At 44.8% G+C, this 24,023-nt stretch overlaps 3 protein-coding genes and 1 long non-coding RNA gene across 6 annotated transcripts in view; all 4 read right to left on the bottom strand.

The window, feature by feature from the left end:
• osbpl8 (oxysterol binding protein-like 8) overlaps window positions 1-24,023 on the bottom strand; it is a 70,967-nt gene that overhangs the window by 8,828 nt on the left and 38,116 nt on the right. The gene's annotated exons all lie outside the window — the stretch shown is intronic.
• Window positions 581-4,194, bottom strand: phlda1 (pleckstrin homology-like domain, family A, member 1). The gene is made up of 2 exons (XM_052056254.1): window positions 3,539-4,194; window positions 581-2,575 (listed from the first exon to the last, which is right to left on the bottom strand). Exon 1 carries the CDS (start codon window positions 4,081-4,083, stop codon window positions 3,580-3,582), a length of 504 nt encoding a protein of 167 aa, XP_051912214.1. The 5' UTR covers window positions 4,084-4,194; the 3' UTR covers window positions 581-2,575; window positions 3,539-3,579.
• LOC127594240 (uncharacterized) lies at window positions 581-21,429 on the bottom strand. The gene is made up of 2 exons (XR_007960645.1): window positions 21,291-21,429; window positions 581-1,069 (listed from the first exon to the last, which is right to left on the bottom strand). It is a non-coding gene; the product is annotated as an uncharacterized LOC127594240 (long non-coding RNA).
• Window positions 4,931-15,866, bottom strand: nap1l1 (nucleosome assembly protein 1-like 1). 3 transcript variants are annotated; one of them, XM_052056205.1, is made up of 16 exons: window positions 15,703-15,866; window positions 12,820-12,858; window positions 12,304-12,392; window positions 11,358-11,460; window positions 10,542-10,683; window positions 10,257-10,349; window positions 9,984-10,112; window positions 9,809-9,880; window positions 9,565-9,704; window positions 9,341-9,486; window positions 9,243-9,262; window positions 9,027-9,149; window positions 8,369-8,401; window positions 8,231-8,281; window positions 7,231-7,267; window positions 4,931-5,983 (listed from the first exon to the last, which is right to left on the bottom strand). In XM_052056205.1, exons 2-15 carry the CDS (start codon window positions 12,834-12,836, stop codon window positions 7,262-7,264), a joined length of 1,164 nt encoding a protein of 387 aa, XP_051912165.1. In that variant the 5' UTR covers window positions 12,837-12,858; window positions 15,703-15,866; the 3' UTR covers window positions 4,931-5,983; window positions 7,231-7,261. The 3 variants fall into 3 exon arrangements, with proteins under 3 accessions (XP_051912165.1, XP_051912163.1, XP_051912164.1); XM_052056203.1 differs by lacking the exon at window positions 7,231-7,267; XM_052056204.1 differs by lacking the exon at window positions 7,231-7,267 and having other exon boundaries at window positions 10,269-10,349.

The following is a 24,023-nucleotide window of genomic DNA, read 5'->3' as shown; positions in this document are numbered from 1 at the left end:
GGACAATTGCGGCAAAATAATAAATCGCACGAATGCCTTAAATGTTGTAAATGACATTTCGCTTCCATTTATAAACAATACAGAGCGTAATTTGAGTTTGTGATACTGGTCATCATATTTGGTTCTGGAATGCTTTCAAGAGATTTTATTGCACCACGCACAGATTGAACGGAACCAGTGCCTGAGAGAGCAAAGCATCCCCAAAACATAACCAAATTTCACAGTATGTTTTTTTTTGTGTGTGTGCAACACAAACAACAAAAAGCACTTAAATAAAAAATGCATAAGGGGTGATGATTTAAGTAAGGCGTCAATATTCAAAGTGACAAGCTCAGCCAGCCGGCAGCCACGTAGCCTTCACGCGTCACAAAAGATGTCGTCACCATGTGCCGCGTTTAATTGAATTAGCACGCACTCACAGGCTGGTGTCGTTTCATCCGAGCGGTAGCAACTGTCAGGGAAACCCGATCCCCCGCACTACTTTTAGATTCGGAAATGAGGTGGGCTGCAAAACATGAAAGCAGAGAGCGTGCTGACCCGAATGGACCAGCTCGGAAAAATGAAACATGAGCGCAGTTACCTCTTTATATATTTTTTTAATGGAATGTATCATTTGGAGGTATGAAAATAGATTTTGAAGTAAAAGAAAACTGACGGGAGCAGAGAGGCATGTCAGTGGGGTGCAGCGAAGGTGAGATCAAATGGCAGAGCTGTGAGGGAGATGACAACAACACTGAGGCATGTGTTAATTCTGCCGCCATACACTCTCGAAAAGGGCTCACACCATCAACACGAGCCACCGGCTAATCAACGCATAGCCACCTTGTGAAGTAAGGCCATTTGAAATTCCTGCCAATGATGACACGCGTCTCGAAATAACTTGAGTAATGGTTAATACCTTGCAGATGACACATGGAAAGGGTTTGGAAATTGTTTGGAACTACCCAGTTGTTATCTTGGACTGTGCTGCAGACTGGTTGCCAGCCAATCACAGGGCACACATACTGTAAATGAACAACCATACGCATTCACACTCACACCTTGGGACAATTTAGAGTGTTCCATTAACCTGACATGCATGTTTTTGGAATGTGGGAGGAAACCGGAGTACACCCGGAGAAAACCCACGCAGGCACGGGGAGAACACGCAAACTCCGCACAGGAAGGCCGGAGGTGGAATCGAACCCTGCACCTCTGCACTGTGAGGCAGGTGACCACCGTGCCACATTAATCAGTCCTTTAGATTCGCATCTCCTGGATTACTTGCGATGATATTTAATACATAGTTTTAAAAAAAGGTGAGGCGCACAACCTACAAAAACAACAGCTCCAGCTTTCAAAATACTAAGTAAAATTATTATTATTATTATTTAACTGGCAATGCCCATCGTGGACTCTCCGCGGCCATATTATTATTATTTTTTTTAAATCAAGCTCATAGTTGCCGTTTTAGATCACAAAAACAAAATGTGAATAGGTACTTTTCAAAATATCACCTATGCTACGTGTGGGATACAATTAGTTGAAAACTTTGTCATTAGGATGGAACACTGAGTGAGTGCGCCAATTACAAAGCCCACATTTAGTTCTATTAGCTCGTTATTTTGGAAAAAAAAACTAAAGTTTGAAATTAGCTTGGCCTTGCCAAACAACGACCCAATGTCGTTAGCTATAAAAATTGCCAAACAACGAGCCAATGTCGTTAGCTATAAAATATAAACAACATTTTTTAAAACTACTTTACCAAGTTTAAAATGCCATTCTGAACTAAATCTCCGAATAGTATTTAACAAAAACACATTTGCGGGGCCATGTACGCGTAACGCTCATGACGGGGAAAGCAAAATGCTAAATGCAGCAGCAGCAGCAACAGTGTGTAGGTTAGCGCCAGGTTAACCCTAAAAACAAGAAATAGTTCACATATGGAAAGTGTGAACTGGCATGACACGTCTGATTTTTGTGAAAAGGGCGTTTTGTCAGATAAGCTAACGGGCTTACTGCTAGCATCAGAGCTCAGCCCTGTTGCGCGCGACTTGCTTTAACAACAATTAAAATGGCAGCTCCTTCTATCAGATATGATAACTCCATTCCTAACAATGCCCCCTCCCTCCCTGCCCCCTTTCAGACCCGCTCTGTAGTTATAACATAATCGACAAACATTAAGTACAGATTTAAGACTTCTATACAGGCTACCGTGGCTAATTATCCTGTTTGTTAAAACAAGCAAAATGGCGTCTGGAAATGAATCTTTGGTTTGATGATTCCGACCAACCTGTTAATAAGACAACAACAGTACAAATAAAGGCTTCTTTCCAATAAACGGACTTGACGTTGAACACAGTCATAGAAAAAAAAAAGATATATACACGTCTAATAAATAACTGCACGGTCCAACGCACTTTTTGTTTTCTCACATGCTTCTTCGTTAGTCCATGAGTCTTTAGTGGAGGAAGTCCGTGTGTCGGGGGGTGTCAAAAGGGCTCCGTGGAAATATGGATCGAGTAGCGCAGCTTGTCCTGGAGAATTAGGGGCTGATGCCGCAGTGGTGGGAGTCGATATACAACGTCCAATTAACCTGTGAACAGAGTCAGTTATACACATTGCTACCACTTTAAAATGAAAAGTTACTTTATACTTCCACTTCATTACCCAGTTCAATTGTCCAGGCTAAAAGGTTTCCCTAACTGTTGCCGGTGAGACTATTAATCAAGCTAATGGGTGTATTGTTCTTTTTAGCTTTCGTTTACATACATAAACTGGCGATGGGACTAAATTCCTCATTTGGCAGCAATTCAAAATGGAAAAATGTTAAAAAGTGAGATTCAACGGACGGACGGACGGCAGATGACTTCTCAAGCTTTACAGCGACACAAATAATGACTTCGTTTCATGTCGACACCGGCAGAAAAACTCAGTGAAAGTAATTTGCATGTGTAAACACTGCACGAGTTAAAAAAAGCGATATTAATATTTGTCTAGCTATTAATCCATCTAGGACAGCACTTCTCAAACTTCCACACCAAGTACCACCTTAAAAAAACATGTCGGAGAATTACTAACACATAAAATCATGACATAGTAGGCCTAAGTGTTCATCACAATTGCGATGGGTTTTATTCACCAAGGTGCACACCACAAGTTTGGAAACACTTCCCCATTCAGTAGCATGAGTAGTTCCCCAAACCTGCATGTCATATTTTAAGCCACTGTAACATTACACCCACGGTAAATATTAACACTTAAATATTGGAAAAGAAAAGCTGTGCTTACATGATTAAATTAATTTTTGTCATAGCGGAAGAGGAACTCTGTGGGCATTAAATTCACCAAAATTAAAGAACAATGGCCACTTCCAAGGAAATGGTATGCATGAGAAAAATCCGTGAAAAATGAGCTGCACTGTTTATGTTTTAAGGTGGACAACAGCCAGGGACCCCCAACAGAGGTAAAGAACCGATCCAATTCACAAGGGGGTCCTCGTACCCAGCCCGCCCACTGCCACGATAACAACCACGCGGCTTCCGCTCCTTCCTCTTACCGCAAACGGCGCTCGAATGTCCGCCGGACTCGCCGGGCAGGTCACGCCACGTTGGGCGAGCTCCGCAGCGTCTTGTGGCTCTGTCCGGGCACATGCACGACGAGTAGCTGCTGCTTCTGCCGGGTAGACTTGACCGCCAGGATGGCCTGTCGGTTCTTGTACTGGACCATCTGTAAGGTGATCTCAGCGTTCCAACCCTCGTCCTGCGGGCACCTGAAGTCGATCTCCTTCCCTTCGGACATGACCACGGTGAAGTAGACGTACTTGCCCTTGCGCTCCACGCAGTCCACGGTCTTCATGTTAGCGAAGTGGAGCTCCTTGACTTTGCCCGAGTCTTCCCCGCGGTGGTGGTGATGGTGGTGGTTGTGGTGGGGTTGCGGTGGTTGCTGCTGCTGCTGCGGGTGATGATCGTGTTGCTTGGGCGGCAGCAGCAACACGCCGTCCTCGGTCAGGACGCACAGCTTCTTCTTCCACAGCTGCAGCAGGCCGTCGCTCCTCTTCTCCAGCACGCCTTCCTTGTACACCTTCCTGCCGTTTTCCAACATGCTTACTCCGAGCCTGCCACTTTTTGTATTCCTTCCCGGGGAGAGGGCGAAGGCATACGGGACGCCCAGTTGCGGAGCCCTGGGTCGGTCGTGGTGGAAGTGGAGGTTGGTTGTGCTCTACTGGTTGCCTGAGACGGGCGGGGGAGGGATCGGAACCGCCCACACGAGACCCAACCCACTTCAAAATCAAACAGCCAAAAATGCACGTGGGGCACTTTAATAGCTACACTTACTCTCGTCTAATTCTTTTTTATCTGGCAGTTTTCTTCACTAAAACCGATTTACCAATTCATCTCTTTACATAATTGGTGTAAATGATTTAAGATGACAAAAAAGTGATCAAACGTACATTTAATTAAGGTTAGGTATATCAACAAGTAATACAATTGCGTATAAAAATACTTTAAAATGATCTATTTTACTGTCACTTTTTATTTACCTCATCTACAAATGACCTAGCTAATTTGTAAGTTCCATATCCAAGACACATTGCTAAATTAATACATTTCTAATGGCGTCCATTATTAAGCACAATACTGTCGAGCTCTTTTCAAGGCAGAATTTTCTCATGGAATATGACGTTAAAAGCCAATTGGACATCAAATGCTTTTTTAAAATCATAAACATGGCTACATCAAAAACATTTCTTCTTGCGTTACGAACTTAATATTTCCCCTGACATATTTATGTCCCTTTACTTACATCTCAACGACATCGTTGCACCCCCCCCAAATCCAAGTTTGTGTAGCTTGATATAAAGGCAAGAGCGCCCTCTGCTGACTACAGGAAGATATTGTACTCCATCTGGACACGGAATAATCATCCACACGCGTCAACTTGGGACAAGTCATGTGTAACCGATTTATTCATGAACATACACATACACTAATTGAGTACATCAGTTGTTTTTTTTTGCCGCATAGCGATTTGCCGAGACAACAGCCGCTGTCCTGGCAAAAACAGCCATTTTAGCAACTGAAATGGTTGCACTTCTGATTTTGAACATCGCTCCTGTGGCCTTTTAGCGGTACACCCAAAACGTTGGGGATGGAGAAGGGGGCAGGGGGGCTTTGTCACACATTCCCTCGTTTTCATTCACAGTAATAAACAGGAGTTTTGTCGTCAGTAAACCGGAGATACAGGAGGAAAGTGAGACGATAGTGTGCTACGGAGTGTCAATCAAAATGACCAAGTATGCCCGCAAAGTGGTGAGGGAGGGGGTGGGAATCACAAAATAAGAGTCTGAAGCACAAAATGGTGGACCCTTGTGGTAGTTTGTTTCATACCCTGGTTTTTGTTCAATTCCTTGAGTGTTTCACCAATGGACCCCCGATCGTGTTGTTTACTGGAATGTTTTGGTACAGGACTATGGACTCTACAGCTGAAGCTCAGTATAAAGGCCCACCGAGAAAAAAAAAAAAAAAAAAAGATAAAGGATGGGTGAGTTTGATCCGGTCTCAATCACAGCTGTTGTCTAAGAGCAAATACCACAAAAAGACTTCACAAGAACTAGTTTAGTAGTGAAGATCATGCTTTTTTTTGAACTTGGGTTTTTTTTGTCCTTTCTATAGTACAGAAGAAAAAAACAGGTCTAGTAAAATACTATATAACGAGCCACACGGCCCAAAGTATTATTACCGTGTTTTTATTAAGGTTCTTTTGTAACCAAAACCATGAAACCTTCAAATTGTCTACCAAGAAAAATACAAAAACATTATAAGGCGGTAAGTTACTAGTTTTTTGTTTTGTTTTTTTATAATATATATATTTATATATGTACGTTTTCCCCTGTTTGTTGTTGTTTTTTTTAAATCAAGTTGTTAACAGTGCAGTTGAATCCTGGAGGCATTGAGGCCACACTTCACTGAGGCTTGCACTCAGCTGGGGAGGCCGTGTCCTTCTGCAAGAGAACAAGAGGAACGCGACATTGAACAAAGCTGAGCAAGTACCACAGACAACACTTCAAACAATCCAAACAAAGCGAGTAAGAAGCCTAAAAGCTCTATTATTCTCTTGAAAAAACATCAATGGGGCTGTGGGGGGGTTGATGGAGTCATGAATTCTTCCATGTATTCCATGCAACAAAATTATCCTTGCCAGTATATGCTTGTTTTAATTGTTGAATTTGACAGAATGGAGTATTGTGGTATCACAATATTCCACCTTAACAGCAATAGATCAGTCGTGTGGCCTAAACACATCTTTGGCCGAACTTGAGTTTTTGCTTTTTGTGTGGGATAAGGATTGATCCCAGAGGCCCACCGCAAACTGTTTTGAATTGCCCATTGATGCCACAAGATTGTAAGCACTTTTTTTTCCAATTAGAGAAGGCAATGGCTTGACTAAAAGCTTCTCCCTTCAGTGAGTTTTCTGTGGATTTGTTCGTGTGCTTAACAGTGTCTATATTTAAGTAGGGCCCAATGCCAATTAGCTTGCTTTTGCCGTGCAAAAATGGACCGGAAATTTTATTTCAAGCTCATGTACTTGGAGAAACACTGGAAAATGAATAGCACTCAAGTTTTGCAGTCAGAGCCAAATGCTCAAGTCGAAACAGAGGGTGTTAAAAAGCGTGCGTTGGCATTAATTAAAATCTCATCGTCAGGGTGTGGGGGGATGGGGCGTCCTTCCAGAGGTGATGGCAGCTGCTCAGTGAGTTTTCTGTGGGCATGTGCCATCCACACTGGAGATGGATTGGATGCTGCTCAACTCTTGCAGGTTGGCAAGTTGGTGCTCGACAACTCGTGTTTTAACCATGCGGCAACCAATTTTTGGGCAAGTTTGTAATTCTTTCTCTGGCAGCAATCAATGAGAAAGGGAGGACTAAACGCAAGGATGAAATGGATCAATAATGTTCCCAACACACACAGCCAAACAACAGAAAGCAAACAATTCTGCCCAAACTCAAATTTAAAAAATGACTGGAACATGAACAAAAAGATTAGCTTCAACAGACACAATCGAAACGGGTACAAATGCGGCGCACACTATGGGTTAAGCTTCGCCAAAAAATCCAAACCAATGGGTTAGTGAGGAAGGGGGCATGGCAGCAAGACAGATGAAGAGTGCCCAAAACAAAAATGAAAAAAGATGGTAATGGGTGGTGGGATGGTGATGGTAGTAAGCCGACAGTTGACAAACTGTACCTACCGGGACAGGGTTATTTTTCTACTGTCACCACTTAAACCTAGTGAGGAAAAATTTAAAGAGGAGCTGACAAAAGTACGCCCAAAAAATGTGACCGGTCAGAGATGAAGACAACAATGTGTAAAGGAGAACGCAAAAAAAAATAAATAAAAAGCACAAAGAGTGTAAAGAGCAGCATGCTTGTGGTGTTGGAACTGGAAACATACAAGGCAGTGGATGTGGCAGTTTTCTGACATGCGCAAAAGTGGTGACTAAGTGTAGTTGTGTTCAAAATAATAGAGTCACACCGTTTTTGAAGAAACTGCTAAATCTGCAAAGCTTTTCTGCGTGCGCGTTTCTTTTGGGAAAGCAGAAATGTGGAAAATTGCATCCAACACATGCAAGGACACCAATTGACCAAGTGTCATCGGGTGACTAGATGAAGTGCTGCCTTCATAAGTGAAAATACAACCAGATCTACACAGTAAAATTATCAATTGGTGGTTGGCAAACATAATATTCATTTGCAGTCCCGCGACAGGGAATCGCCAATAACACCAAAAATTGGCTGGAATTGCTCATTGCTTTTTTTTTTTTTGGGTGGGGGGGTACAAGACTTGGGAGCTCTTCCCGTTTCATGCTGCTTCTCTGTGGCCATGAAAACCGTCATTTGTATTTACATAACAGACCCCGCCCCCTAAAACAGACTGCCACCTGCTACTATTGTGAACACAACGAAAACTATGAAGTCGTTCAAGGGATGGCGGTGAAGAGTCTGAACGAGGGTCACATTAGCCGAGGAGCCAAATTAAGACAAGCAACCCAAGCTGAAGCAATGAGATGCATTCGGCAGGATGGATTCTGTATTTTGAATAGGCACGAGCAGTTCTCGGGTCTCCCGGGGGCTTCGATGGCACTTGTGACATGGAGGGACATGAAACTAATGACCCCCGGGTTGTCAGGGTGCAGAGATGTCACCAGCGAGACATTGAGAACTACCGTGCGGGGGGCGGGGGGGTCTCACCTTGGGATCGTAGTCGGGGTCATTCTCCTCGTCAGCTTCCTCCTCGCCTTCCTAAAAGATACAAACGGAACCATTTGACGTGCGGCGCCGACTTACAAGAACGGCGTCCATTTTAGTGCAAATCACGAGCAGCCTCACCTCGTCGTCAGCCTCCTCCCCCTCTTCATCGTACTGCAAAACACACCAAAGTGCATTAACTACCGTGTAATTTTTTGGGGTCACGGTTCACTCATTGAAAATCTTTGCAAGCCCCTCAAGACCTCGATGAACTACAAAAACGTTACGGTATAAGAGAATGAATGCACTGAACTCTTGTGCGGACTTGCCGGTTATATCATTGAGCGAAATAATCTAAACCATTGGTGTCAAACACAAGGCCCGAGGGCCAGATCTGGCCCACCAGGTCATTTTATGTGGCCCGCAAAAGCAAATCATGTCAACTTGCTAAAACCTGGACCAAAATTTTGCAATACTGCAATTTTGTTCCTCCATTTCCATCCACTTGAACAATAACTCAACAAATTATTATAATTTACTTGACTGATTTGAAAACTGGTAATCTTAATTTGTTGTATCATAATTTTGTGGTTTTACTGTCATAACGGCCCTATGAGGAAGACGTGATTCAAAATTGGCCCGCGACTAAAATGAATTTGACACCCCTGATCTAAACTATCCCGAGGAAGTTATGCACGACATTTTTTTAATCTCCAAACTTGGTCATTTAAAAAAAACCTTGCCACGCCCCAACCCCTCGACTGTCATTGCTAAATTTGACATTTGAATAAGTACTTACGTCATCGTCGTCATCTTCGATGGCCTCTCCCGTGAAGTACAACACCGCCCGGGGAACGATGCGCTCACGGATGAAGTGGCCAATCTCAAAGTCGGCTGCTAAGACCGCCTCGGAGTCCTCATCCTGGAGAGTGATCGAATGGGACTCATTGGCTTATGAAGTATGAAGACGGATAAGTGACGTATACATATTTTGTTTTTTTTGAAAAGCACTTACCAACTCTCCGTTTTCAGGGACTGTTGGGGGGATGAGACAAAAGCACATGAGATCAAAACACACCACAAAAAGTTCGATTGTAGTTAGCATAAGCTTACCCTCTGGTGGCGTGAAGAAATTGAAAAAGGAGTCATTGGGGACCGTTTTGGTGATTGTCCTGACGGTGCCGCGGCCCTTGTGCTTCTGCTTCTTCTTGATCGTTTTCAACGTGACGTTCTTGCCCTTTGTCCATTCGATCGTGGAGCTGGCCAGAGAATCAAAACTTTGGGTTTAAGCCGCCAAAACAAAATGCATTTTGCTCTCGGTGGACTCGTTCACTCACCCCGTGCATGAGATGATCTCGGGTCCGTCAAAGGAGAAGGGGTCGCTCTCGTCGGGCTCTGACCTCATTTTGTAGGTTTTCGTTAACACTGTGTTTGTGAAGAAGTCGTTGGGCTCAAAGTGGAACTCTAACCCGAAGCTCTGGAAGGAAGATCAAAAAGAGTGTGGTTACCACTTCATTTCTTTACTTTAAAAAAAAAAAAAAAAAAACTAAATTAATTCAATCAACATTTTGTATTACTCACCATGGGTTGGCCCGGGTCTGAGAATTTCACTTTGATATCTTGTAAATGTTTGAGAATCGGCTCGTCGTGTTCCTGAAAAGACATCGAAGTGAGCGCGTCATCTTTTGAAAGACGGCGGGTGGGCACACTAGCAGATGTCGGCCAGCAGAGGGAGACAAAACACCACCGAGCGTACCTGCAGCATGTCGCTGAGCAGGTCCACGTTTTTGAACACCGTCAACCAGAACTCCGGGATGCCTTTGGGGTCCTCCTTCTCCTCGTCCTTCTTCTCCTCATCGAGCTTCGCCTTCTCCTTCATCTCATCCTGCGGCGAAGGTGGAGATTTGCTCATCGGCAAGACAACTTTGTTTACATTGTTGCCCCTCCCCCCCACCAACGGCCAGAGATAAGAGAGGAAACAAAAGAGAGAAAAGGGGGGAAGACATGCGAGCATAGACGTCACCTGTACCTGCTTACTTACTGTCAGCTCTTCCTCCTCATCCGCTTTCCACTCGCATTCCTCATCCGTGGGCTCGTACACGGCTTTGACGATGTCACTCCTCTGCGAGACATTTGCCACAACCGATTCGGTCAGTTTGGTGAATAGAATGAAACAAACTGGCCTCGGCTTGAAATTAACTCGTGTTTACTTCCGAGTTCTTGGCGGGCATTTATGGGGTTGTAATGAGACAAAATCAACAGAGTGCACATCGGGGGGGATTTGTATTGATTTGTGGTGCTGCTGGTGACGTACTTTGTCAAAGAGCGGCTGGTAAAGGGCGGCGTACTTTCTCTCCAGCTCATGGACCTCCTCGTAGAACTTGGCCTCGATGTGGGCGCACTTCACCTGCAGGTTCTTGAGGGCGTTGATGCGCCGCTTCACAACCTTTGGTAAACTGAACACAAAATGGCGCAACACTCAGGAAATATCGTCGGGGTGGGTGACATTTGACATTTTTGAGCGGCTTGTGTGGTTTCAAGTGCAACCCCGCCGATGTTCACCGTTTCGACCACCAAAGTGGTTTACAAACGCACAGCCAGTGTTGCTAAGTTAGCGACGTTCTGAGCCTTGTGACGACGACCATTAAAAAAAAAAAAAGCAACCAGTGACTAAAATTTCACACGCCCCATGATAGGAAAAAAAAAATAATCTTTCATTCCCTACGACATAAAAGGAGCCCAGGTGGCTTTTGGATTTTTGCAAGGTTTTATTTTTTCAGCCGCATGAGTCAGCCCTCAGAGACCCAAATTGAGTCAGCGCTCCGATCAAATGACCTAACCTGACTTCTGATGGCGTTTCTAAAAAAATTATTTGTTTTGTGCCCGCTGGAGCAGCGCCCAGGAAATGAAGGGCCGGCATTTTCAAGCCGCCCAGACTCGAGTTTCTCTGCGGTGAGGTAAATGAATACGCCTGCACTATCCTGGCACGAGGAATCCTTCTTAGGGCACAGTGGATGCTGCAAAAGAGGCGACCGGCAAATCTGCGGACAAGAGTCATCTTTGCAAAACTCATTCATTCAGTTTCACAATTGGCCCTCCTAAAAAACATATATTTTTAAAATGTCCTTACCTCTCAATGTACCCTGATGGTGAACCGTTCAGGCCGTCAAGCCCCTCCTGTAGCGCAGCCAGGATCTGTGGATTCTGCATAAGCTGCTCCGTCAGCTGACGAGCTGTGGACACACACACACACACACACATAAACGGCATCAGTTAGCGAACATGCAGCCAGACTAATTGCATTTTTACGGTCGTCTTTGGAAAGAACCGAATGGGGCGCGAGCTCTGGGCACAAAGGGCAATTAAAACGTTCTTTTCCTGTCCGTTTTAAGTCTATTTGAATCGCACGGCGCTGCTTTCTGGTGTGGATTTAAAAGAGAGTTGAGTAAACATAATCGGGGGGCCGCTCAATTGTGTCACAGCCTTGAAAAAGCAACAATATGGGTTCATTTCAACGACGTTTTGCTCTTGTAACGACAGAACTTTTTGGCAGAACTCATTCACGCCCAAAGACGTTTTTAAACGTCTTTTCAGACTTGGTCCAGAATTAGCTGGTACTAAATGAGTTAATTTGTTTGTGATCAGTTGGCAGCCCATTTCTGAAAGCGGGTCATTATTCCGGGAATTTACATGAAGTCGTCCAACGGCCTCCGAGTTTTTCCGACCGTGACTTTGCAGCTCAGCGTAGCAATTTTCAAGCGACAGTTTTGAGTCCCGAAAGCGCTACAAGGTAAGCAGAGCTGTAGTTTGACCATGTTTCCAAATATAACCCAAGGGTGGGTTATGTTTGGAAACGTGTCCCACTGCATTTGGGACATTATTGTCCATAGTATCAATCGGCGGATTATTGATGACGCAACCAAAATAAATAACGCCTAGCCACCAAAATTGAAACCTTTGCGTTTTGAAAATTGCATTCCGCCGCATCACAATGCAGATTTGAATTCGATTAACAGTCCGGCCCGATTGGGAACGGAAGACACTTTGGAGGGAGCACTGAAACGGCGAAAATCTACCTTTGCTTTTGGAATTTTCTACCGTCTCCTCCTCTTCCACTTCCTCCACATCTTCCATATCGGCCGGGTCCATCTCAGCTTGGTCTTTGCTGTTAGTGGCGGAGACGAGAAGGGAAAGGTCAGCCAAACGGGCAAACGCGGGAGCCCATCCAGCAAACTAACACACCGGCCAATCAAGAGCGATCAAGGGAATGACTTTTACCAGCACAGTTTCACACTCGTCATACAGAGAGGCCATGTTTTTTGCAATGACAGAAACATGACACCTTGACAAGAGGGATGCACGGGAGGACTATTCAACATGGCGCCAGGGGCGGGTATCTTATCCATTTGCCACTTTGCCGGGAAGACTATCAAGACTCTTGAGGAAAATGGTGCAGAAGACGGGGGCGTACGCGCGTACGAGGTGTCAAACCGACGCGACTTGAGATGGATGTGGGCGGGGCTTCAAACCGAAACAGCACGCAGACATTCGACCCGAAACTGTCCAAAGTTTGACTTGACGCTCATACTCACTTGTCAATGTCTGCCATCTCGGCTGAGTTTCAGGCGATGCTGAAAAAGACAGAACGCGAAAACAATGAGCGAGGCAATACTTGAATGACAAACGGGGCCCATGACTTGGAATTATTCATGACATCCCGCCGTCGTAGTCGCAAGTCCATTGTGACTGGTGGGTGGCAGGCAAGCTTATTTTAATGTGTCACCTGTGTCAACGTGTACGCCGCGCACGCAAGAACCCTCGCGATCATCAGTTGGATTTAGATTGCCGAGTCGCCAGGAGGAGCAGGACGAGCCGTCCAAGATTTGTCAAGTTAAAAAAAATAGATATATTTTATGGTATTGTGTTTGACAAGGCACAACCCTACCCCCCCCCATACAAAGTAGTAACTAAATCCTCTGCCGTCATCAGTTTTGACTACGACCATAAAATTTGGAGAATTCATTGGCGCCTGGCTTCCATTAACACCAATTCGGAACAGAAGGCGAGTCATTGAAGAATTATTCTTTTTTATTTTATTTTTTAAATTACACTCCTTGCCTAAACAGTACACGTCCGACTCAGGATGCAAAAGAAGGGAGGGAGTAGGAAGACTTCCCGGCTTTGTTGAACTCAAAGCAGCAGGCTCGGTGGCTCAATTTAGGCAGCGCTTCCAAAAGGTTATTCAAAAATAATAATATTAACTCATTCACTCCCAAAGACGGTTTTAAACGGCTTTTCAGACTCGGTCCAGAATTGGCTGGTACTGAATGAGTTAATAAAAAATGAAATGTGGCATTGACACGACCACAAGCAAACTCAATTTCAAGCTTAACCCCCCCCCCAAAAAAAGAAACGTGAAAGCAATGCACATTCCGAACTTCGGGATCCGTTGAAACATAATAAAGTCGCGCTGTGCCGTTGAGCAGCAATAGAAGCGGGCTAGAAAACGGCAGAAACGATGCTCCGATGTTGGTGCAGGATGCAGTCATCTTACCCGGGATACTTACTAGTCCGGCCGTGTTATTGACGGTAAAGTGCTTTCAAAGGCTTTTAGTCGTTAGTGGAGCGTACAGTTTTCTAATAACGGTAATGTTGCACAAAATGTGATTACTGAGGCATTTCCAAACGAGGGGGCGGGGGCATGTCAATAAATGAGCAAAAATTGTTCAACGGGCGGGATACAAGGGAATATCTTAACACTGGACTCGGTCGGGATGGGAGTTCATTGGTCAGGACGATTTATTCCAACTTTTTTTTGTGTGTGGCTTCAGCAGTTATAAGTGGACCCATGTGCGCCGTTTACACTAACAACAGGGCAGTAGTTACCGCTGTCATCTGATTATTGTCTTCATGTTCAAAACAAACATTCACACCATCATATAATTTTTTAAACCGACAGTTTAGTGGTGTATTGTTCAAATGTGAAATATGGGCCATGGCTCAATAAAGGTTGAGAGACGTTGACTAAAGAATCCATCAGCTGTATGAATTTATATATTTTTTTAATGATTAAAAAAAAAAAACGCAAATTAAAACATAATTGTTCTAATCTTTCAGCTATTTGCAGTAGGGCCATGCCCCTAAACCCTGAGAAATAAGAATTCCTGCATTTTTATTTTAATTAAAAAAAAAAATCCAACTGATTCATTTCCTACTGCATCCATGGAGCAAGTTAAAATATTTTTATTTGCCCCAAGTAATACTTTTTATTGCTGCAATTGTGATGCCATGATATTTTTTCCCCCTCAGTTATCATTATCGTCACATTCCGATACTGGTCCATGGCACACCAGGAAACAAAAATCCATAATATTAATAATGACATTTTATTCATAAGCGCCTTTCAAAATAGGCCAATTGTATACCATCTGCGACCTAATAGGACAGCATTTTGATTCTTCTCTACCAATATGCCAAAGCGACAAACCTTTTTCCAGAACAGTCAATTGAATAAGCCAAATTGTTGCTTTGTCTGTTGATTATCAATCACTCAATCACTTGAGTGATTACATCACTTGGTTTTATTTGTTGTTTGCGTTTATTTACATCTTCTTAAAAACTATGCTAACTAAACTATAAGGAATCATTCTACTTTGATGCTTCTGCAGGAGTGACCCCCCCACCCCCCAAATCGACAGGTCCCAAAAGCCCTTTCAGTGATCCTGCCACCGACCACGTGTTGCTTGCTCAAGTGGAGCAAACCTTGGCTGACTTTAGGGTGGGGGTGGGAGGAACAAATCTATCGAGTTAAAGCGCACATCAATACCATCAGTCTTCGTATGGGAACACACCCGCAAGTCGATTTGGGAACAACAACAACAGCCGGGCGTTGTCACGCAACTAAACCATGTTCATCCTACCGAGCTACAAGGAGCTAACGTTAGCCAACGGCCTTGCCGTTTACCCATTGTCGGGTGCGCCTAGCCTGTTAGCTTCCCAGTATTGTGGTAGGCTAACAAAGCACCACACTGTTGTGGGGGTTTTTTCGTGCCAACGTGACATACTTTCAACCATCTTCCGCCATTATCGACAGCATTTTTCACCCCATGCCTTCCCGCGTTGTTGTCGCGTTAGTTGACGGCACGATTCCCACCATCCCCCCCCCTCAAAAAAATAAGGTCAATTCCAAAATCTTGTAAAGCCTGAAGACGGTGACATTGCGCGATTCAGTTGCCGCTTGAATTATTATGTCGGTCTTCGTTATCGAGCGTGGCAGCGTGACAGTTAATCGAATGTGAACATGTCATGGAGGAGACGGTCGGGCTCAATGGCTGCTGTTTTCGCTTCACTAGCATTAGCCGCCTACCCGCCACTGACGGTGCTTTAAATGTCCATTGTAGTTGAACGCAGCCTCGCGAGCGGAGACTTTAAACCAGGGCGCCGCTGGTAGGACCTGCGCGCACACCGTTGCTTACCGTAGCTCTGTGGCTGGCGGCGAGTGCTGGGGAGACGGGCGCTGCGCAGTGAGTCGGTCCGAGAGTGGCAGGAGGAAAACGACTCCGCTCGGATGGCGGTAAAAGAGGAGCGTGAGCCCGCCGCCTGCGCTCATATACATCTGACGTCATCACGTAAACCGGCAGTCGACATGGTAACGCTGCAGGTGGGCGGGGCGAGAGTCAAACCGAACCCACCCAAAATTTGGATTTTGATTTCTATGGGCAGTTTCAACGAAAGTTGTTTTTTTTTTCTTTCTTAAAAAAATACGATGGACAGACAGACAGACAGATAAGAAAACCTTTATTAGTCTCCCAATGGAGAAGTTCCCAATTCACAGCACCAAAGTTAGGAAAGGAAGAAGTAGAACAACAAAATATAGGAGCTGCTGGTAAGGCAGCCACTCTCGCGGCGCCATTTTGAAGTCAAAATAACAAAAATAACACAACACATAGGACGCAGACAGTCGTGCAATCTTCACCACTTTTCTGCATACACTTTGTGGTCTGAAGCAGTTATAAATGAAAGGGGAGAGAATCAAGGTCTCCTTTCACCAGTGGATATGAAATATCATGCTGAAAATGTGCACATGTCTGCTACAAGCTAAGTTTTTAAAGCAAACAGATTGATAGATACTTTCAAATAGACATACACATTTTTATTGTAACCTGATAACATGATAAGTTGTCCACTGTCGCAACCGCTGTCCCTGAAAGGGTTAAATGTTTGGGCACGTTGGATGCAATTTTTGTACTTTTTTACTATTTTATTTTTGCTTACTTGAGGCATTTGTTTTGGAAGAATCCTAGACATCTCCACGGTGAGGTGTTCTGGACACATCGCACTAGGAAGAGGACCTGTATGGGGACGACCCAGGACATGCTGGAGAGACTGTCACCCTGCTGCACAGGAAACAGCTCGTGATTCCCTCAAAAGAACTGGATGAAGTGGCTGGGGAGAGGGAAGTCTGGGCTTCCCTGGTTAAAGCTGCTGCTTCCACGACACGACCGTAAATAAACGGATGAATCGAAGCCTGCCCCCTTGAAACGACCATTACGGTCGTACCCTACATTCCAGTACCTGCAAATAAATATTTTGCTGAGTCATGGAGGCATTTGGTGTGATTGTCAAAGCAAGGACAGCGGGTAGACGTGGAGTCTGTGTTGTGTGCACTTATAGATGAGATGGAAAGGCAGCATGAGAGATCTGCTGTTCAGCCACGACTGTCAGTATTCATCACGGCTTTCATTACAAGAGGAAGTGTCAGTCTTGGGAGGAACAGCTGGCACAGTTGACAGACGCGCACATCCTGTGGCAATCAACCTGCAAATTGCACGGCAACGCCTGCGGTCCACACTGTCGAGCCTCCCTAATGGATTGTTTAATTCGGCCGTCAATTGCAAATGGGACCTTCGTTAGCCAACATTAAGCAGTGGCGTGCGAGGGCGAATATCATATCTCACTTCGGAAATGTTCTGTTTGATGACAAAGCACTACAGTGTTGTTATAGCGCTGAAAATACCTCCTTGGCATAACCGTGGACTCGCAGCCAGCTAATAAATGGTTTACATCCCAAAATACTAAATAAGCTGTTTATTGGGGGGGTGCCTCAATCATTTATTTAACGTGGGAGCGCTTAGTCCTGAAATAAAATCAACCGTCTGCTTCGAATCTAAGCGGTGTAACTTCTTAACAAGATTGATTTTATAATTCATCACAGTAAAGAAAGCCCGACTCGGCATTGGTTGAGCAGTTCGACTCATCAGCGGTTTCAGTTCTCACCAATGACAACGTGAGGGTCATTTTTCTCCATCTCAGTGGTTTCTGCTCAACTTGTCTCCCGATGCCTTCATCATCAACATCTTCTGTAAGAAAAGCTGGCCTGCAGCGGCTGCCAAATTTAAATATTCATGCTTGGCTACCAGCTCCATTTGACCCTTTCCCGAAACGATGATGGATGTGTCTTCTTTCTTCAACCCCACCCCCCCTCCCACTTTCCCCCTCCCTCTCCCACCCCGGCTTACTTGCTTGCATCAGAGAAAATGGATTATGAGGAGAGCGCTTGATGACAGCCCAAACCTCAGCTGTCTTACAAAACACAGCAGTATCGCACTCTCATGTACAAAAAACGTAATAAAAACAAAATATAAATTGAAAATCTGGTTGCATGTAGTCATTATAATTACTGTATGTCGCTAGTGTTGATGCATCGGATGTGTACGAGCAGCGGACGTAGCCTACTGAATGAAATCAGCAGCTGGACTTGATTTAATCCGCATGTGAGCGCCTGGGCGTGAGTAGTGGCCTATAGCAGCTCCCTGTGAGCGTTGTCAATTTCTATTTAGGTGTTTCATTGGACTATTTTCCCCCGTGAAATCAAGAGGTTGAAAGTGTCAACCAACAATGTTGGCGGATCGGAATCTTATTTTAATGACTTGATGTCAAAAGTCGACACGCCCTTGTTTTAAATGCCAGATTTCCGAGAGATAAATAACTGAGACCGAGACAAATCACGTCAAAGCTTTTTCCACCGTTAATATGATCTAGAAAGTGTACAACTTATTTTTTATTTGTTGTTTTAAATCTTTATTCTAGAGGGGAACTATAAAGAAACTTATATAAAAAGGGTTGCATAAGTGTGCACACCCACTTATCACACAACCATTTAAAGTGCTGATGGCTAACCCCATATAATTATCAGCTGTTCTAATTCGGCTGTTTAGATTTTTTTTTTCTCCCCCTGTGGCTTTGTAGCGGAAGCTTTGGTTGCAAACACTGACTTGTGACTTTGAACTATTCATAATTCCTTCCACCTCGTACCAGCGAAAGAAAACCTGCTCAAACTTGATGTTGCCAGTACCATGCTTGACTGTAGGTAGAATCTTCAAAATGTTCAACTTGGTTTTATTTTGGACAACAAATGTACTCAGATGCGTCTTGGAGATTTTTTTTTTAAGTCACAAAAACCTGACATTTGTAGGGTGTGTAGACTTTTGATACCCGCCGTTTACTGTGTTGACTGCAAGAATGTCTGTCTCAAAGCGACATTTCAGATTGTAGACGAGCCCCACTCACCTGTGGTACGCACTTGAAAGGACAATTGTAAAATTGAAGGGATGAGTCAGGAGCGCCCTGCGGGGGCGCAGGTGCACGTGCACTTAGGAGTGAACGTGAGGGAAAACTGAGCAAGCGTTGAAGTGAGATGCCGTCGGAATAACTGGCAGCCGTCGCTTGTCCACCGCTTACACAAGAGGCTTGATAAATACTTAACGAGCCCGTAGCACATGGCGTAAACCCCCATTGCATAACAAGCAGGGAATAAGATTTGGGAGGCTGATGGGGCAGCGGGGATGCGAAGGGGGGGGGGCTGCTGGTATCCAAGGGTTACTAGTCGAGCCGCCAGCTGTGATCCTCTCGCCATTGTCGGGATGTTGCATCACAAGGCGACGGGCCCTCTCCTTCCCGAGCGGTATCGAACGCATTCCGGGCGGGCGGGCGGGGGGCGCTTGAAGGTCGACGCTAAAGTCGTGCTAATCGATAGCGTTAATCACGTTAAATTGAATAAAGTGAGAGATGTCAAGTGGATCCGTGCCACCTGCTTCAGAATCTCCGGATGAAAAAAAATTTAATGGTTAAATATGTTCAAGTAATTTCTTTTGCATTTCATTTTCGAATCTTATCCTCATGAGCGCGGAGCCTCTCCCGGCTGTCTTCGGGTATACCCTGAACTGGTTGCCAGCCAATCGCAGGGCACGCGTAGACGAACAACCCGTACACGTTAATCCTAACATCTTGGCACAAAATGAGAGCGTTCCATTGACTTGCCATGCATGTTTTTGGAATGTGGGAGGAAACCCGGAGTACCCGGAGAAAACCCATGCAGGCATGGGGAGAACGTGCAAACTACACACAGGAAGCTCAGAGCTGGACTTGAACCTGGTACCGCTGCACTGCGAGCTGGACGTGCTAACCAGTCAGGAAATTGTCGACAGCAACTAACTGAATGGAGGCTAATTTGATTGAAAAGTTTCAAATTCAATCACATCATTTTTTTTGTTTGCCAAAGGCAAACGAGGGGTTGAACGATTCAATATTTTGTTTCTATAGGTGACCAAAATGTGAGGAGAGTTGAGGTCGATATCAATGATATCATTGAAGGTTGATATCAATGATATCATTGATATTTGCCATGTTCCCATAATTTTTTCATTAAAAAAAAAAAAAGATACAACTAACCATGACGCTGACTGTCATGGTTGCTCGCGCGAAAGTTCTCTGCCTGATTGGAAGACGAGATGCCGAAACATGCGATTTGAGATTCGTTGACTTCAAGATGTCATTAATTTCCCAATTATTGATTAAAATCTATATTTTAAAATGATTTTCTAGCATTTGAACTATTTATTTTACTATAGAGCCGAGCGGGGCTGAATAAGAAATAAGAATGAGGGATGAAATCCCCCCCCCCCCCTCCCGTGAGAGGTTAATCTGCTGCAGTCATCGCCACAAAAAAAAAATCCCCCCGCCCCCGTTACCATTAATTAATGAGAATGAATAAATAGATAAATAAATAAACACCCCTGAGTCTCTCCCCGGTTTAATTTGACGGTGCTTAAAAATAGCCCCCCCCGCCCCCCCCCCCGTGAAAAAAAAAAAAAAAACCTCGGTTTTGCGCTGTCAAGCTGCTCTGTAATCCTGTTCACTGGTGTCACCGTAGCCCGTCGTCGCCACACAGGCCTAATCAGCCGTTCAAAAAGCAATGACATTAATCGGCCCTGGCAGGGGATATGGAATATATTTTTTACCCTGAAAAAAATAAATAAAATGTTATAAATAAAATTGGGATACATTCCGAAAGTGAAGAAATTTCTGCGACGGTGCGCTTTGAAGTAATTTTTTTCCCCTAATTCACCTCCATGTCTTATTCATGGTCTCTGTGTAAAAAGCCCAATGTCGTGCGTGCTACTTACAAAACCGCTTTTAACGCCGGCAAATGACCGGAAGAAAAATCTCATCGGACCATTACGACCGACATACAGTTGCGAGCAAAACAGTGTGAACCTTATGGCACAGCGCGTTGAACGGTTAAAAACAATGAGCTCGGACATAATGATGTACCTGTGTCGGACTTTTCCATTGATGGGAGGTTGAAAGTACGAGCGGCGATTGATGTACGGTATGTGCGGGGGGGCCTTTAAAAAAAAAAGAAAAAAATAATAATAAAAGACAGGCTGACAAGTGCTGTCTAATCCTCAGATTCAATGGAAAGTGCCCGTGTCGGCTCGTTGGGGGCAGTCATTGTCAGCAGCAAATGCAGGAATGCAGTAGGCCAGGGCAGGGCTGGCCTTCAGTGAATGTTCATGCAACATGCAACCTATGTGCTAAATAAATTCAGATCCGCTGAACCTCACAAGGGTCGCGAGGGGTTCTGGAGCCTGTCCCAGCTGTCTTTGGGTGGTAGGCGGGGGGCACCCTGAACCGGTTGGCAGCCAATCGCAGGGCACACAGAGACGAACAAGCATCCGCGCTCCCACTCACACCTTGGGACAATTTAGAGTGTTCCATTAACCTGACATGCATGTTTTTGGAATGCGGGAGGAAATCGGAGTACACCCGGAGAAAACCCACGCAGGCCCGGGGAGAACGTGCAAACTCCACACAGGGAGGCCGGAGCTGGAATTGAACCCAGTAGCTCTGTACTGCGAGGTCGACACGCTAACCACCGCCTGGATTTCAACATTTGACCCCCAACCCTCCTCCCGCCCTCCCACCTGTTCATTTTGCTACATTCCATACATTTTAACCCTCTCATGCAACCTGTAACCTGATGACACTTCAATTACAAAACATTGCAATAAATTCAGAAATAATTGATTGCGTCAAAAATTTGACCCAGTTTTTGAAAAAGATTTGAATGAATCAATTTCTCGACATTTAAGAGTTTTTTTTTTTCCGATCCACTTATCCTCGTGAAGGCGTGCTGGAGCATATCCCAACAGCTTTCGGGCAATAGGCGAGGTACACACCCTGAATTGGTTGCCAGTCAATCGCAGGGCACACGTAGACGCATTCACATTAAATTCACAATTTAGAGTGTTCTATTTACCTGCCACGCATGCTTTTGGAACGTGGGAGGAAACCGGAGTGTCCACTGCAGTAACCGCTGTCCCTGAAATTAAAAACAGCAGCAGTACATACAGTCGAGTGGATTCAAGGTCAAGGTTTGCATTCATCAGTTCTTTTCCCGGAATACCAATCTCCCTCAATTTATGTTTCAGGCTCTTCCTCTGGCAGTTTTCAAACAAAAGCAATCAAAACTTCATTCTCGATATTGCCACATTGGAGGCACTGCGCTCGGGAGCATCTGTAATGAAAAGTGTGCCCCCCTCCCACCCCCCACCACCTCCTGCGGGATGTTCCTTCCCTCCGACTTCATCCACTCACTGAGTCATCCCCGCCATTCGCACTCGTGGCGACAGCTTTCATCACGCTTGTTAATCTGGTGACGGCAGACACGTTCTCCATCCTATTTGCTTTCCGTACAAGAGTGTGGGGTGATTTTCCGAACAAGCGAACACGCTCCTAAGTCTTATTTTATCATATTTATTTATTTCGGAGTGTGACAGTACTAGTCACAACCCCGCCGCACGACATTTAACCCATTCAGTACCAGCCAATTCTAGACCGTCTGAAAAGACGTTTAAAAACGTCTTTGGGAGTGAATGAGTTAATTTAGTCCACTCGAAGCAGAACCGCCGCTCTCCCACTGCTATTAATAGAACCATCTGCATAAACGTTGAACATTTTTGAGAAGCTTTCGTTTTCTCACCTGCGCAGCACTCTCCTTGCCCACTGTAACATGATACACACACATTTTTTCCCCCCCAAAACCTTACAATGCTCAAGTATGATGCCGCAAGCCTTCTGTCTTAAGTCTATGAGCGTAACCAAAGCGATGGCAAACATCTGATAAGGCGACAAGGAGTCAGCAAATTGTCTGCCACACTAGACGGGCGGGCTGGCAACCGGAGGAGACAGCGCCTCCGAAATCTCTGAGTCATCGCCCGGCGTCCTTTGATTGCTTAGCAGCCACCCACCCAACCCGCCGCCTCCTCTTGTTGTTTGTTTCAGCCATCAATCGCCAGTGAAAGCCAGTGCCGACCACGCAGACAATTTAAGGGGTCGGACTCGGGACCATTGCGCCCATTGATTAAAAGCTAGGAGATACAAAAAGTTAAGAGGGTCGAAAAGAGACACCCTGACATGCAGACGTCAATACATCAATGTGCTCGGATTATTTATAGCAGCATGAAGTGCAAATGCGACCTCAGCTTCAAGAGACAAAAGAAACTATGCACCTGCAGTGGAGTTCCCTCTTGTAACTAGTTTGGGACCACAGGCAACAAGAACAAACTAAGAGTAACTTTCAAGAGTAAACGTGAAATGCTTTTAAGTACTCGCGAATACTTCAAAATGTGCGTACGCACACACGTATGCACATACTTACATGCATGCATGCATGCACACACGCTACTAAATACTACTGCTACTAATTAAGTGTGGGAATACTTTGTAAAGTTTGACATTTGTAATCCTGTTACACTGGTGATTTGTGTGTTTGACAGACATTTGAGGTGTCACGAAAGCAGAAATTATTCACATCAAAGTGACTGTTGAGTATAAAATACACCTTTTTACAAACAATTTTTTGATTTTTAGGGAGGCGAGGGGAGACCGAAATAGATACGGGTGAAAATAATTAATGTTTTACAGCTGATTAGTCAAACGTACTGATTGCTAAAAAAAAAAATAATAATGTGATGAAAGAAGTGGGTCTAATCTTTCAAGCATGAGAGGAAAAAAAATGAATATCCTGGACTACAAGTTCTGCCCGGAGAAAGCAAACAATTTCACAAGACGGGCAGTGTGGTCAACGACCGTCTGTTGTGGATATGTTTAAGGCTGCTTTGTGAAAAGGTGTTCCCCCAAGTCATTCTCTCTAAAAATAGCAGCGACTCCTCCCAAAGACATCCGTGGGGGGGGGGGGGGGGGGGGGGGGGGGGACAAAGCATTGCCACGCTGCAGGACAGATGGGAAACCCTCCGCCATGTCATTTCGGGTAGAACAGAAGAATAACGCTTCCAAAAAAGACAACTGGACGCTCCGTTAATCCAGCTGTGAATGAGAGCGGCTCACTGCAGCAGTTCTTTTCATGCTCTGTTGATAGCACAGAAGTGGGGAGGGTTGGGGGATAAACACCGTGCTGAGCCAGCGCAACTTTGCCAGCCATGCTGCACTGCAC

This window comes from Hippocampus zosterae, chromosome 21, assembly GCF_025434085.1.
Source record: "Hippocampus zosterae strain Florida chromosome 21, ASM2543408v3, whole genome shotgun sequence".
NCBI lineage: Eukaryota > Metazoa > Chordata > Actinopteri > Syngnathiformes > Syngnathidae > Hippocampus > Hippocampus zosterae.
Note: the sequence above shows the minus strand (reverse complement) of the source record. Positions and strands in the feature narration are given on the sequence as shown.